The sequence below is a fragment of the Acanthochromis polyacanthus genome, chromosome 23 (genome assembly GCF_021347895.1).
Source record: "Acanthochromis polyacanthus isolate Apoly-LR-REF ecotype Palm Island chromosome 23, KAUST_Apoly_ChrSc, whole genome shotgun sequence".
NCBI classification, from domain to species: domain Eukaryota; kingdom Metazoa; phylum Chordata; class Actinopteri; family Pomacentridae; genus Acanthochromis; species Acanthochromis polyacanthus.
The window spans coordinates 4,680,861-4,695,364 of record NC_067135.1 but is presented as its reverse complement, the minus strand read 5'-3'; the positions used below and the strand labels follow the sequence as shown (position 1 = coordinate 4,695,364).

General features: G+C 41.1%; 1 protein-coding gene across 1 annotated transcript in view; it reads left to right on the top strand.

Annotated features, from left to right (window-relative positions):
* The window catches only part of nrxn2b (neurexin 2b), a 704,661-nt gene that overhangs the window by 318,850 nt on the left and 371,307 nt on the right, over window positions 1-14,504 (top strand). Inside the window, 1 exon segment of the mRNA XM_051943965.1 lies at window positions 5,687-5,848. Within this exon segment, the coding sequence (XP_051799925.1) occupies window positions 5,687-5,848 (162 nt within the window).

Genomic DNA, 14,504 nt, shown 5'->3' with positions numbered 1-14,504 from the left:
CTGCATCTTGCTAGATGGTTGAATTTTCTTTTTATTATTTTTATTTAAATAGTCTGTTTGTGTTGTGTCAAATGGAACTCTCGCCCCACCCCCATTCTTTGTGTCATCCTTTTTTTTTTATTTAAGTGCATGGCTTGTGTGTCACCCTGTTAGCTTGGATGGATTCATTTTGTTTCTTCTTAACCAAAACAAACCCTTGTCACATGAAATAACACATTCAGTCCAAATCTGGATCTGGTTTGAGCAATCAAATTGCAGAGGACTTTTAAAGAATCCTCACATACTCTACTACCACTTCGACTAAATTTACTAAAACGGTGTTACTAATCTACTGTTTGAATCAAACCTTTGTTGTAACTGTACTAACAACCATTTTTGTGTCTGACTTTCCCTTACTTACAAAAATACTAACCGATTTCGTTCACCCTCCAACCCTTTGAAATCTTTTCGGCACACAGCTAAAGAATCCCCCCTCCTCTTTTCCTCCCTCATCTTTTTGAAAATTGTTGCCCAAACAACGCTCGCACTGAGCTTCCCAACTCCCCCTTATGCCTTTATACTAACCTAGTAATTTAGCTTATTTCAAAGGTTCATACTTTTCAAATCTAGTGCTTAAAGACAAGGCCGTTTCTCAACATAGTTTGTGCCCCGATAAGACATTTTGACAAGCTGCCAGACACCTATCGAAGTCAAACGCTGAATGGGAATCCATATCTTTCCCTTCTCTCTTGAGCATCTCTCCTGTTTGCGTGCCTATGTGGTGATCTGTGTGGGAATCTAACTGTGTAATGTATTGTATTTACTCTAAAAGATAACAAATTGTTTCTCCCTGCAAAAGCTCGCTGACAGTAATCAGACGTAGTGCCAACAAGGGTAAGTGATACATTTCCAAGGTAAGCTTGTGGCTTCCCCTGCATGGATTATGATGTTACAGAGTGAAGCTACTGAAAGGTGTCCATACTTTGTCATACTGTGCTCCATAACTCAGGAATTGCTGACAAGTGTACTACATGAAGACTGGGTGCTCACCATAATGACTCTTGGGAACTGCACGGTGGTAGAACATGGTCTGTACTCCTGAAGAACAATGCATACATAATGAGAGAGACTCACACAATGGTGTTTTCTATTGTACATGCTGAGGCTAGACAGGATGTAGCTTCCAATACTTAAATGTGTAAAACTCCACAATTGTCCCTTTAGGTTTTAAGAGTGTGGCTAACATCAGCTATAAGAGTGCTGCTCATACTAGCTGGGTTCACTCTGATGCACTTTTTTGTGGAAGCTGTGGCTCCTGTACTTGTTACCCTCGGTGAGCTTGCTCATTTCTTTTTTTTTAATTTCGCCCTAGTCAGCACATAAGTTGCTCCAGACTTCTAAAGATCAATAGATGGGAGATGAGCTGAGTGCTCTAGAATGGAGGGAATTGTGGGCAAGTGGCTCTGCTGTGACGCAGATACATCTCTAAGCACATATGGTGTTTCGTTTTGAGCTCGCTAAGCTAAAATATGGCTTTAGTATGTACAGAATCTGGTCAGTTTTATCATTTCATGTGTGATAGGGCTTACCAAACTGTCTTCTAATAGTGTAATCACCAGCAGAGTTTGAATCATATTGACCCTATTTTGCATCATGAGAGCCAGATCCACTTTATGGAGCCCCCAGCCGCCTGCAGTCTTAGAGGAAGATATGGTCAATGAGCTAGTGACACGCTCAGCTGAGCACACTGCAGGACTCCACAGAGAACAGTTCCAGTTCACCGTACGCTACATGTGAAGCCCCGCTGCAAAAGCTTTGTTAGTCTGTCGGTAGCTGGGTTATCAGCAACAGGCACACAAGAGGCGGTGGCTGAATGGAGAGGTTAATAACATGAAAGGAAGCATTCTGCCAAAGAGGACCATCTTGGAAGCCAGTTCAGCAACATGTGAATGGGTGGAATAGAACGTGTCTCATGATTTGAACTTCAGAGCTGTATCAATCGCTTCACAGTATATTCAGCGGTAAACATCTTCAGTGTGTTTTTTTATGATATCTGGGGCACTCAGTTCAGCGAGGTCTATTTAGCTTCTGTGTGTGCTTGACTTAAGAAGTATTTGAAGAGCAGCTGGGAGAAAAAATGGACTGAAAGCAACAGCAGGGCTTTTTTATTTGTGTTCTCCTGTTTTAATAGTCCTGTTTATGTACTGGTGTGGTTGTTGCATGTTTGAGGCACATATGAAAGGTGGAGCACGGCTGGTGGATTAATGTTCAGGCTTGAAAAAAAGAGCACCGAGGATGCTAGAAACGGTCCTTCTTGTGAGATTTTCACACTAGTCATTGAATAATTGTGCAGCCGTCTGGCACAGGAGTGTTGATCTCTAAGCCTGGCTGCTCTGATTTCTTCCCACAGCACTGCTTTTGTTCTCTCTCTTCAGTTGCTTTGAAAGCACTCACAGTCAAGGAGGCACAGAGTTAGAAGTTCATGGAGTGACCTGAACCTCATCTTCAAAAACCATTCATTTTGCCTTTAAGTTATTATCACTGTTAAATGTAAAGAAATAACAGTGGGAACTAATGCTGAATTTTAGATCGACTGGTTCTGTGCTTTGGTCAGATTTAGCAGAAAGAATTAGGAGGAACGTTATTCTGATTGATGTCAAGCAAAGTGTCGACAATTACAGTGTTTTTAAAGCTACATTTCCACACTCTGAATGATCCAATTGAAAACAAAGGGTCTCAGAGAGGACGAAAACAACCAGAAACTCTCTGGGGAAAATTATACAGCCAGTGATTTGAGATGGGAATGCATGCAGAGTATTTCAACTAGCAACCTGTGATATCATCACCCTTTCCCTCCTCTGGCCAGTGATGCAAGTGCCTGTAATATTGTCAATGGGATGAGCGTGCACTCAAACACTAGCAAACTCTTGTGAATAATTGCAACGCTACCTCAGAGGAAACATTTGGATATTTGTTTTGCTTTTCTTCGTTTTATGCACGGTTCAGTGGCTCATTTTGCTGTTTTGACGCTTTGTCTCTGAGGGGCTTTTATTGCTGTTTAAGTTTGACCTGTGGTCACATGGTGAATTTCTGAACAGAATATCATTGCTCTAGGCAATGTTTAACAAACTGCATGTATTAAGAGCTTTGATTAACCTTAAAAGTAGTGGAATCTGGGAGGCTGGAGAGGGTAAGGGAAGAAAGAACAGATACATTGCTGATCTCTAATTATTCCCCTTAGCTGAGAACTTTATAGGTGTCTGGCAGCTAGCCAATATTAGTCAATCATGGCCCCAGTGAGCCCATTCAGCTTTGTGCCATCAACAGTCCTCCGTAAAATAGTCTCCCAAACTTCCCGAGAGCCTATGATATTGGTGTTCTTCAGTAATTTAGCCAACACTTTATTTTCAGAAGGTTTACAGATTATATCTCTATCCTTTGATGTCTCCCATCTCTTTTTTTTGAGAAGGGGTAATGCCATAGGTAGATGACTCGACCAAAGTGAGATAAGCACGCCTGAAATCACATATATTGTGATAATCCCCCTGCCCCCGTTTCTCCTCCTTAACCGAAAAGGTCTCTCGCGTCACTATGGGACAAACAACTTGCTGAAAGCCCCATCCGAGATCTCCAAAGATGACCCCAACAACTCTGTGAACTGCAGATTCTTCATGCCAGATGCATCTGGCCAATATGATCCATGTTTCTCACCAAGTAGCAACAGCAGACATAAAAATGAGTTGCCCTGTTAAGAAGGGAAGTACGGGAATTTAAAAAAAAAAAAAAAAAAACAGCCAAGGAAAACAGAAGATGAGAGCTCAGCTGGGGCGACTGATCTGTGGAGTGCAGTTGCTAAGGTTTCTCTTCAGTTTTCTGCTTTAGAATGTGTGTTGCCATGATTGTGGACCTGTGGTTCATATTGAATTAAAGTGTAGCTATATTTTTATTCATGTCAACTGGTACATTTGCAGATGGAAATCAGTGCTTTTGTAAATTGTGTAAAAAATAAGGTGCAACTGTGTCTGTGCTCATACAGTAGCTTGCTATTAGTGAAAAGTTATGCTTGTCAGAATTATGCTAAAGAATAGTGTGTCTCTATCCAACATGACAAAAAACAAGCACTACCATATGCAAATCCCCACTGGGCAGTAAATGACCAACATGTAAAGCTGATTCTTGATGAAACTGTGGCGTTCACCACTTTTTAGTATGCAGAGGTAATGAAAAGCAGCTTGTCGTGTGTGCGGCTCCCAGCAATTTGGTATTTGTACATTTATGCAGGATAACAGATGTTGAATTAGAGACTGGAGTGCTTCACTTTTGCCCAGGCCAGCTCTTTTAGGATAATTAGACAATAAATTGGTCACTAACTGCAAAAGTCTCCACAGAATCAAACAGCAGGATTTGGCAGGGTGTTTGTATAGCAGCAAATCTGTGGTACTGATACTAAATGCAGCCATGATCTAATACTGTTAACCAAATTATACTTAACGGCATTCACATCAAGTGCTGCAGTTTGCTGCATTGTAATGAGTGTAATGTAAAAAGACAAGTGACAATTGGACAGTTGGAGGAGAGATGCAGTCTAATCTCAGCTGAGTATGTCTCGTCTCATTTTCATTCATTCTTCGGGTGTTCTTTGACCTGACTAGTGCAACATTTAAGCAGTTGCTTGACCTTATCTGTGAAGGTCTAGTGTTACATTACGACAGGAGAAATCTGCACACATGCTGTTGTAACTTTGGATGAAACTGTCATTTTTAAAATGAGGTTAGTCATGTTTTAGTAATACCAAAGTACGGAGGCTTAATATTACAGACATCAAAATATCATTTGAGCTTAAAAAGACTCTAAGAAAATCCTGGGAGAGCCTCAAGAAAGTACCAAAAAAATGCTTTTTTGGGGATATTAAGTCTTTTTTCCACACTTCAATCCACACTATCTAATACCATCAGCTTCTGGCTGTGTGTTTGATTCTTGATTCCACCTGGTGCTTATTGTTCTATCAGCAATCAAACGTTCAGCACAGAATGTGACCTTGCACAAAATATATGACTTGAGGCAATTAAATATCCTTTTTACTGATAGTTCCTTGAATGAAGGCAGGTTTTAACAAAGGAATGTTACAGAAAAGCTCTGTCAATCACAGGAAACCCCCTGTTGACATTTTAAAGGTAGCGTTACTGGTACAGACCCAGTTCTTATTCTCTGTTTCATCTGTAATTTGAGTCAGTGCAAGTGATTTAGACAGTGTTCAGCATTTATTTATGGCATGTCTAAAAAAAGAAAAGAGTAGCTGTTTGTTTCTCACACTGAATTTTAAATGTTTTCCAGGCACATTTAATCCAGTGCAGACTACAGTCAAAGCCCACCTTTGCTTGTAGTCAGCTACAGCAGCATTGTTTTTCTACTACTGGCAGTGATTACACAGTCAGCACAGCATTGTTCCGTTCATTTTCCCTCAGCAACTGCACTCTAGAGTGAAAGTCCTCAGTCTGACTGGTACCAAAAGCAACCAACCAAGCGATACGATTTAGGGGACAACCTCGCTTATGACTGGTGTTTAATCCAATTTCTTCCTTGTTTTTCCTTCCATTTCTTCTAATCTCTCTCTTTTCTTACCATTCTCTGTTCCTATCTGTTCCTGCTCTATTCTCTATCTCTCCGTCCTTTCCCGTCTGTCTCTATTGGGCCATGCCTATGCCAGGTGACCATCTCAGTTGATGGTATTTTGACAACGACTGGTTACACCCAGGAGGATTACACCATGTTGGGCTCTGATGACTTCTTCTACATTGGGGGGAGCCCGAACACGGCAGACCTGCCCGGATCACCGGTCAGCAACAACTTCATGGGCTGCCTTAAAGATGTAAGTGGCTCTATCTGATTGTGTAGTTTACTTTTTGTAGCTTATCACACATAAAACCGTTGCAGATTTTGCGCTGTATGTCGCCGCTTAAGCCTGGAAGCAATCCTGACCAACCGTCTTGCAATGCATGATTAGTTTTCAGTTTCACACTTGTCTGTGTTGCCCTATGTGAAATGACTTCACCGATATCACACAGCTAGAGTGAGAACATACAACATGGCATGGGGTCATCCTCACACATACTCACACAAACACATTTGTGGAGACTGACGCAGCTTCATGAGAATCATCAATCTGGGCAGATATGTGAGAGTAGGAGGTGTCAGACATCCTGAATCTCTTTCAAGTGTTTATTTCCACCATGCTTCTTCCCTCTCCCTCTCCTAACCACACCGCAGATCCAACACATCCACAGGAATTTCACACACCACCATCAACTGGTAGAAAACAGACAGATTTAGATTTTAGACTTAAAGCCGAGACAGCGTTCAGAAAAACACACAGCGACACAAAGTCAGGAATGGATCTGCACTGGACAGATGCCTTGTAAAACTTTATTTCACCTCAACTTTGACAAAACTGACTTTTATTTTCACCAGGGTTCTAATTCATGGCTGAACAAGCTGTCAAGAGGACCAATCACAGCTTAAAGTATTATGCCCTTGTAAACGTAATGACTTGTATAGAGGCAACGCAACATGGTGCCGTCGCATTTCCTCATAAAACCACGCTGATTGAATAAGTAATTACTTTTGCCATCACTTTTAATGGATCGCACAGTAATCACCCTATCTCTAACTTAATTATGCCTGTAGAATTACATTTTCATTATTTGGGTTGCTATCAGAAGGATCCCTAGTGGGCCTTAAACTTCCCAAGGCGTTTAACTATCCTCTCTCTCATCAAGACAAGCCTGGATTTACAGTCAATGTACAGACAGAGCTCAGGGAAGAGGACGGAGTGTGAATGATGACAAAACAGACACTGGTGAGAGTCAGCGGCAACAAATGGAGGTGGAAGCGAAGAATCAAAGTGAGAATAGTTTCCCCCAATGGAAAGTCAAAGCAGATGGTTTAAGAGCTGATAATTAGATACTGTTGGATAGACTGGGTGATCTCCCAACTAGTAGCTAGGTAACAGGAGATGTTGTGTAGGACAAATGAAGAAAAATAACGAGAAGTTGAATATGTGTGGTGTTATAAAGTGGCATTACAAAGGTGCGATCATCACCTCCAAATCTGGACATGCGTACGTTACACAATATGCATCTTACGTTGACTGCACATCTGTGCAAACAATGTAAGAAAAGAGAAGTAGATGGAAACAGAAATCAGGTGTGAAATACGATAGAGAAGGAGAAAGTACGTTCCAGAAGAAATTCAGGAGAAAAAATGATCTTACTGCAGACATCAGACTGTGGCATTCATGTTTGACCTTCTGTCAAGGGCAGCATTTCTCATTTAGCAGCTTGCTTTTACGTTAAGTATGGAATCTTGATGTGGATGTTTCCTCTGCCCTGCAATGCAGCTGATCAGAACTTCCATCAAGATCAACAAAAGTATATGAAGCATTTACGTAGTTTACTCCATTAGCAGCTCTTTTTTCAGATAACCCTCAGTTTGCATCTAAATTCACATCTGTTCTTCTTGGTTGAATTGTTCTTGAAGTATTAATTACAGCTAGGTGTGGTGGATATTGAATTAAACCTCAAAACTTGACCTTTCAAACAATGACACTGAAGGCATGTCAATGTGTTGACAAGAAAATAATCTTAAATTTACATCAGAGTAAATCAATCACAGCCTGCATAAAGCCCTGTATCCATCGTCTTTCTACTAATCCACCCTTTCTAATTTGTTTACCCATTGTCACCTCCTGACATCTCCGTTATGTCATTACACATCAAATATCAAAGTAGATACCCTTTCCAGTGATACTAGTTGTTTCTGTGTGTGCCAAAGAGTAATCTGGTGTCTCCGACACAGAATCGACATTCCATCCAAAGTTTTTTTGAAAAATGAGCGCAGAATAATGGACTTGCTTTTCACTGCAATATTTCAGACGTTGTGTTCAAAACACGAGTGCAGGTCACCACTGCACAAGAAGGCCGTGGCAATTTCAGGGGACCAAGGCAAACTGGCCATTGAGAGAGGTGGGGGCAAACATTACAGTATCCCACCATGATGATTTTGATCCTTCTTGATTCTACTGCCAACATTTAATGGTTTCTCATTCATTTAAAGAGTCATATAAAAATCTGCAAGACGATCTCAATAGCCTAGACTAGAGTCAGGCAGGACTCACACATTTGTTGATCAAAAGAACAAGATATAGCAAGTATGGCCAACCCTTTTTAATAACTAAGAGGAAAAGCATAAAGGTGAAGGTATTGAAATTACCCTGACAATAGCCTAGCGCTCACAGGGTTAAAATTTTAAATTCAAGACTTGCTGCCAGATTCTGTAGTTTGTTAGTTTGCGAATTTGTGTTTGTATATCAAAAAAGATGTGTGACCCAGACTTGAACTTACTAGAAGCTTCAGCTTAGAGTGTTTTCCTAGTGTTTGAGTCTTATGGTCTCAAATGTTCAACTGCAGTCAGGCTCTAATGACTCCATCAGCTGAACTGAGCCAGAAAGGTAACCACGCAGAAAGGCATTGAGAAAACCTGCAATGGGAGCAACTCAGAGCACCGGGCAGAGTAGTAGTAGCTGAATGTAAAGAGGAAAGTGTGTGGTTGGGGGGTAGACAGTGGTGTGTTTCATCCTGCGCTAGTTCTGTGGGACAGCTTGGATTATCAGTGGTGTTATGGTCCGGGGCAAGGCTTTCATGCCGCCACCGTGGTCAAATGCCTTTGATACGCTTGGCCAGCACCCTCCAGGCGGCAGAAATCCAAAGGAAGAGCACAGCAGAAGAAGAGTAAAAGGCACCAAAAGAGACACTGAAACCCTATGAAGGTTTTATTTGCTGCATGTGTGTGCGCTCCTCCGTGTGAGTTCAAAGTCACCCACATGCTATGATCATACGCTGTGTGATGTATGTGTGTGCTTTCTAGACTGCCACTCCGAGAGGTGGGGTGTGAAATCAGGTCTCGCTGCTCCTCAGCCTCCCGGTCTTGTTTCCACAAATTCCTCTCTCCTGTTTGTCACCATCTGTCTCTTCACTGCAACCTCCGCCCCTCCAGTTCCCTCCCAAACTGTGACCTTGCTATCGCCCATTTCACACTACCCTCTCAGTCTCAATCCTTTGTCACTCCTCCTGCCTCTCTCATCACTTCTCCCCATCTCTCTCTCTCTCTCACTGCCTCTCATCTTCCCTTTCTCAGGGGCAGTTTTGTGTAATTAAGTCCATGGTAGTGCTGTTGGTACACCAGCTCTGCCATCCTGACGGCCAAATTAAAAATTGATTTCTTCAATGGATTCCATGCACTGGATGAATGCTCTTGCCCTCCTCTTTGCCCTCACTCTCCTCCACTCTCTTTCCTATCCTCACCCTACCAACTTCATATTGATGCTCTCTCTGCGTCTCTGACTTCCTCGATGTCTCACCTTTGTTCCACCCATCGCCTCCACTCACGGCCTGCCTACCATAAGTCAACATTCACTTAGACTTTGTGGTTGAAAGTGTGCTCCTGGAAAACTTGCCCTTTGTCTTTCTTCATTTGTTTCTTTATCACTAAGCTAAGAGCCGTCAGTATAATACACGATAATGCAGACATTACTCCGCAAACAGTCAGTGAAGGCCAATAAAGTTGATAAATGTAACGGATATTTGTTAAATTACCTGTTAGAATAGACTGGTGGATTCTCTGTCAATCAGTTGCAACACTTTGTGCAAAAGCAGACTCAAACTGTGTGGTGTATAGGCTCATTAAACATTCACAACCGTAAGCATATGAGTGAAAGAGGAAAAAAGTAATTATTTTTGTACTCGAGACCTGCTGGGTTTTGGATTTACAGAGTTTCTCAATGACAAAACAAATCAATGGAGTCACCCCTGTGGGAGGCTTGGTCCGCGCGTTAGGTATGCCATTAGAACCATAAGAAAGAACAAGTCAGGCTCCATGTCAACGCCGCACACGTTCTGATTTCAGAAAGATCAGCGGAGTTAAGTCAGCACAGAAACACCCTGTGGCCCTGCCACACAAGTCAATGAATTCTGCAGTTGGATGTGATCACATCAAAAGAGGGAACAAAAACTGTGTTTCTAGGCCTTAAAAAAACTCTATTCAGGACTTGTGAGTTTTTTCTTTCAACCTTTGACATGTGGTTATGTTATTATTGGACAGATCCAGTGAACTATTGTGACTTGGCTTGTAAGGCCTGCCCCCTGATATTGAAGAGGACGCAGTCAGAGACGCAGACAGATTGCCTGTAGAGCCAGAGTTTCAATAAAAGCGTAGATGCTCAGTCAGCACAAGTACTTATACAGAACCTGGCCCTGACTGAGTGCAGATTGTCCAGGGCCTTTGTTTTACAACGCACCAATTATTTGATATCTCTGAGCGGGCCGTATATCCTTTCCACAGTTTAATACATCCCTATGCCCCTCTGTTACCTTTTCGTTTGTCATTCACCACCCTCCTCAGCATCCCTTACTGTTTAACTCTTTCTCCTATATTCTCCAGCTTTCCTTCTTTTACATTTCATGATTTTTTTCATTGCATTCAGCTCCTCTTCATTTTGCCTATGTATTCTTTTGCAAAGGACACTAATAGACTTAGGTGAGTATGACAGCGATTCTCGCGTTTAAAAAACTGGCCTGTGCAACATTTTCGTGTTTGACAGTTAAAGCTTGGAACTGGTAACTGGCAACAAAAAGCAGCATGTCAACTGGCCTCATTTTGATACACCAGATTGAGCTCACATGTTTGTCCATCAATGAATCCATAGTTTAAAAAAGACCAAGTTCATTTGTAATGTTTGTGCTTGGCAAAGTGTAAAGCAACACTTTTTCCAAGACTTTCCTTTGGCTAGAAGGTACAAATTCAAGTTATAATAACGCAGTTAACACTTGGAACGTAATCTGACTTAATAGCAACTTTTAAAATAATCTACATTACTGAAAATATTGCAACTCGCTTCCAATTTCATATAAGTGATGCAATAAGGTCTAATTTGCAGGTCACATACAACTATAGAAAGTGTTGTACCACTAATTAAGTCTGTGCTGGCTCCTGCTCTCTCCTCCTCCATCCTTTCCCTTTCTTATTCAGTCATGTTCACCTGTTTGTTAGATTGCAAAGTATTTAACAAACCATATTTATTGCTGGACTGGTGAGCAAATATATACCTTATAGGCTAGAAAGTGAAAAAGTTGATGAGAAATCTCTAAAAAATAATTTTACCCACTTACGAAGTTCACAAGCGTGTTTTTTTTTTTTGTTTTTTTTTTTTTGGGGGGGGCGGTTAAACACAAACTTCTCTGAGCATTTGTGCAATGAGTGACAGTTAGACCTTGGAAATGTTAAAACCTGCAGCGGGACTCCCGCATGGAAACTGCAAGGTTAGCAAAAAAAACACTTTGTTAGTTCATTTATCAAGTTCACAGCACAGAGCATGAAAGCATGACAAAGCACTTGCTCTCTAATCACTCCTCTCTGATGTTTCTGCCTCTTCACCACCGTCCTCATCATGGCCTGCAGACTTGCTTAAATGCATAAAACCATTTGCTTTGTTTGGCACCTTCCTTAGATTATCGACCACAGGTTTTCTTTATCTATTCATGTTTCGGCAGCGAGTTTAGTCATACCTACACAAGATATTAACTACCTGAGTGATAGATGCTTGCAGCTGCAGTGGCAACTTCTACCTGCTGTTACAGATTTCCCTGGTTGTGCTGCTGCAGCTAAAATGATCTGTTGAGTGTCTGTATGTAAACATGCAGCTTTTTAAGGTCGAAGTGTGGAAAAAAAATACTTCCGTCCATAGCTAGAACAGACCACCAGGACAATTCTGTTGACCAAGCTTGGAACACAAAGCTCTTGAGTTTACACCAGACGTGACTAAGGGTTCACAGATGATGGGAAGTGTCTCAGTAATGCCAAACTTGTTTGCAGTTGATCACAATCGATAACCAGTCACGGCTGATTCTACACCGAGCTATTTCTGTCTGCCTGCTTTCACTGTTGTTCTGATGGGTGACTCTGGATTGTACACAATCCTTCTGACCCTTTGAAAGTCCTCATGTCAGTGGCATATTGACAGCTTGGATCTGTCAGTCACTGAGGCACAGTTGTGCCAAAGAAATATCAGACTTCTGAAAGACTTTCTGTGGCAGTAGTTGCAACCGCTGGTCTTCATTATTCAGGATTTCAGTTGTTCAGAGTGTTGTTTTACAGACAGATGTCAAGAATTGTCAAGATTTAGAGTTGGTCTAAAGCAAATGTAGAAGAAAAGGTTTACAGATTTCAAAAGCAAACGACTTACTTCCTCATGACCATCACAGTCTTGATACATTGTTTATACAATTTGAATTTTTTGTCTGGATTGTGGTGCTGGAAAAAAAAAAAAGTGAAGAGATCACAGTTACCATTTAGCTTAAAGTTCTCCAAAAGAAGAATACCACTGCGAATAGAACAACACATCTGTCTATTGTGAGTGTTTTCACTGACCCTTAATCACAGAGGGAAAAGACCAAACTACGATTAGTGGGAAACATCCTCTCTGGGATAAAGTGAATTTCATATCAGTTTCAGCGTTGCTTGACAGAATAATTGGTCTGAGCCAAAGTGTTTATGGGCTGTTTGGCATCATCTTCTATTATCCCTGCTGTTTACATGGCAAAATGGATGGAATAATCGTATTTTATTTTTAAGAAATAACTAAAAAAAAAAAAAAGCAGCACATTATTTACTTTGTTCAGCCAACAATGGCTTAGTTTTGTCTGCATTCTAAATCAGTCATTGGAACCACATTGCAGATACTAACTGGCCTGAAAGTCTTGTCATGTTTCCAGCTACCTCATCTTTCCCCAGCATGCTGTGTGATCCTTTGCAAACAAGCATAACACCAGGCTGCTCTTTTTGTGGAGACAAAGCAGACAGAGCTGAATGGATAAACAAAACAAATAAAATAAAAATTAGAAAAACACCTGAAAATAAATGAAATAAAAATAAATCTTTTCCATCCTCCCACTGTCTTTCCTCATGCACCTAGCAGTGTCTTTTTCTAGCACCTTAAACCAGGCGAGTTCACGCCTTATTAGCTGCCAGTTTTAGCGTTATCATCGCTAATTACCAGGACTAATCTGTGCTAATGATGACATTATGAAGTGTACAGTACATGTGGCAGCGTGGCCAATGCACAAGATAACCAAAGGGAGCTTAAGTTCAAGAATAACCCTGCATATGTGTTCTCGTTCAGGATTCTGTGCTTGTGCGTAGGTGTAGTGTTTGACAGCGAGGAAGAGAGAGAGGACAAGATAGAGAGAGAGAGTGCCTGCATGTGAGAAAAATAGGTAAGATGGAGGGCATTTGAAAGAGCTACTGTGAAAGACAATGAGGAATGACAGCAGCAGTCTGGACAAATTAGGTAGTCAAAAGCCAATATAGTGAACCACGCTGCACCAGACAAGGCTTTAAGTATGAGCCGACAGGCCAGCACAAACAAAAGCAAAGGGTGACTTAATACACAGACAGTATCTCAGTGATAATTATTCCTCCTTCTGCTTTGGGAAATAGTAGTTTGCAGGCAGGATTTAAGGATTGCAGGATTTAGGTGACCTGGTTTTACCTTTAAAACGGAATCCTGACAGAAAAAGGGTTTATTTTTTTCTGAAACGTGTTCTCCATGCAATTTTAAATTCCTAATTTACCAGAGGGAGGGGAAGCCAATGCTACATGATGTGAAATTAGTGTACAATAAGATAGTATGTGCATGCTAAAGCGAGGAATACAACTGATTTTATGAGTTCCCTTCTACGCACAATGTGCAGGTAGATTTTTTTAATGTTTTTACTCAGTGTCTCATGGATCAAACCTATGACTTTCAATAACAGAACAACCTCCTTAACACTGTAGCTTAGACAGCAGCAGAAAACAAGGATAGAAATGGAGATAACACTTTTTTTTCCCCCCTGCTCTTTTCTCCATTAACTGTCAGCGGTTATGTGTAGGTGTGTGAGAGCGTGAACAGTGCCGCATGAAGGGAAAACACACACGCAAAGACCTCAGCTGGTTCACACTATTACCTTGAGGATGGCCTCTCGAAAGCTGTGTACAGAGTGTTCAACAAATGAAAGGAAAACTAAAACTGAAAAAGAAGAATAATTTACTTTGCCGTCAGCTCTTAATCCATTATGAATACACAGTCAGGCATAGAGGCACATTTTGAGCTTAGACAATAGAATTGTATTTCATCAAAGGCTGCTGGAGACATTTGCATTAAGGCTGAGGGGAAAACTCACTTCCTCTGTTTCTGGATTTCCCCTGGAGCCTTTTAATGTTTTCAATTTACTGTGCATATTTATTTACAGTTCTACAATACATTTTTTTTTTCTTTTACAACAACAAATAGGTTATATGCTTTATGGATTTGACCAAGAATTAGGAGTCTATATAGTGGTGATCAGAGTATGATGCACTGAGTGTGTTGTGCACACTCGCAGACATCAGTAAAATCAATAAATGCATGCCCTGGGCAACTCACTGGCCCCAAG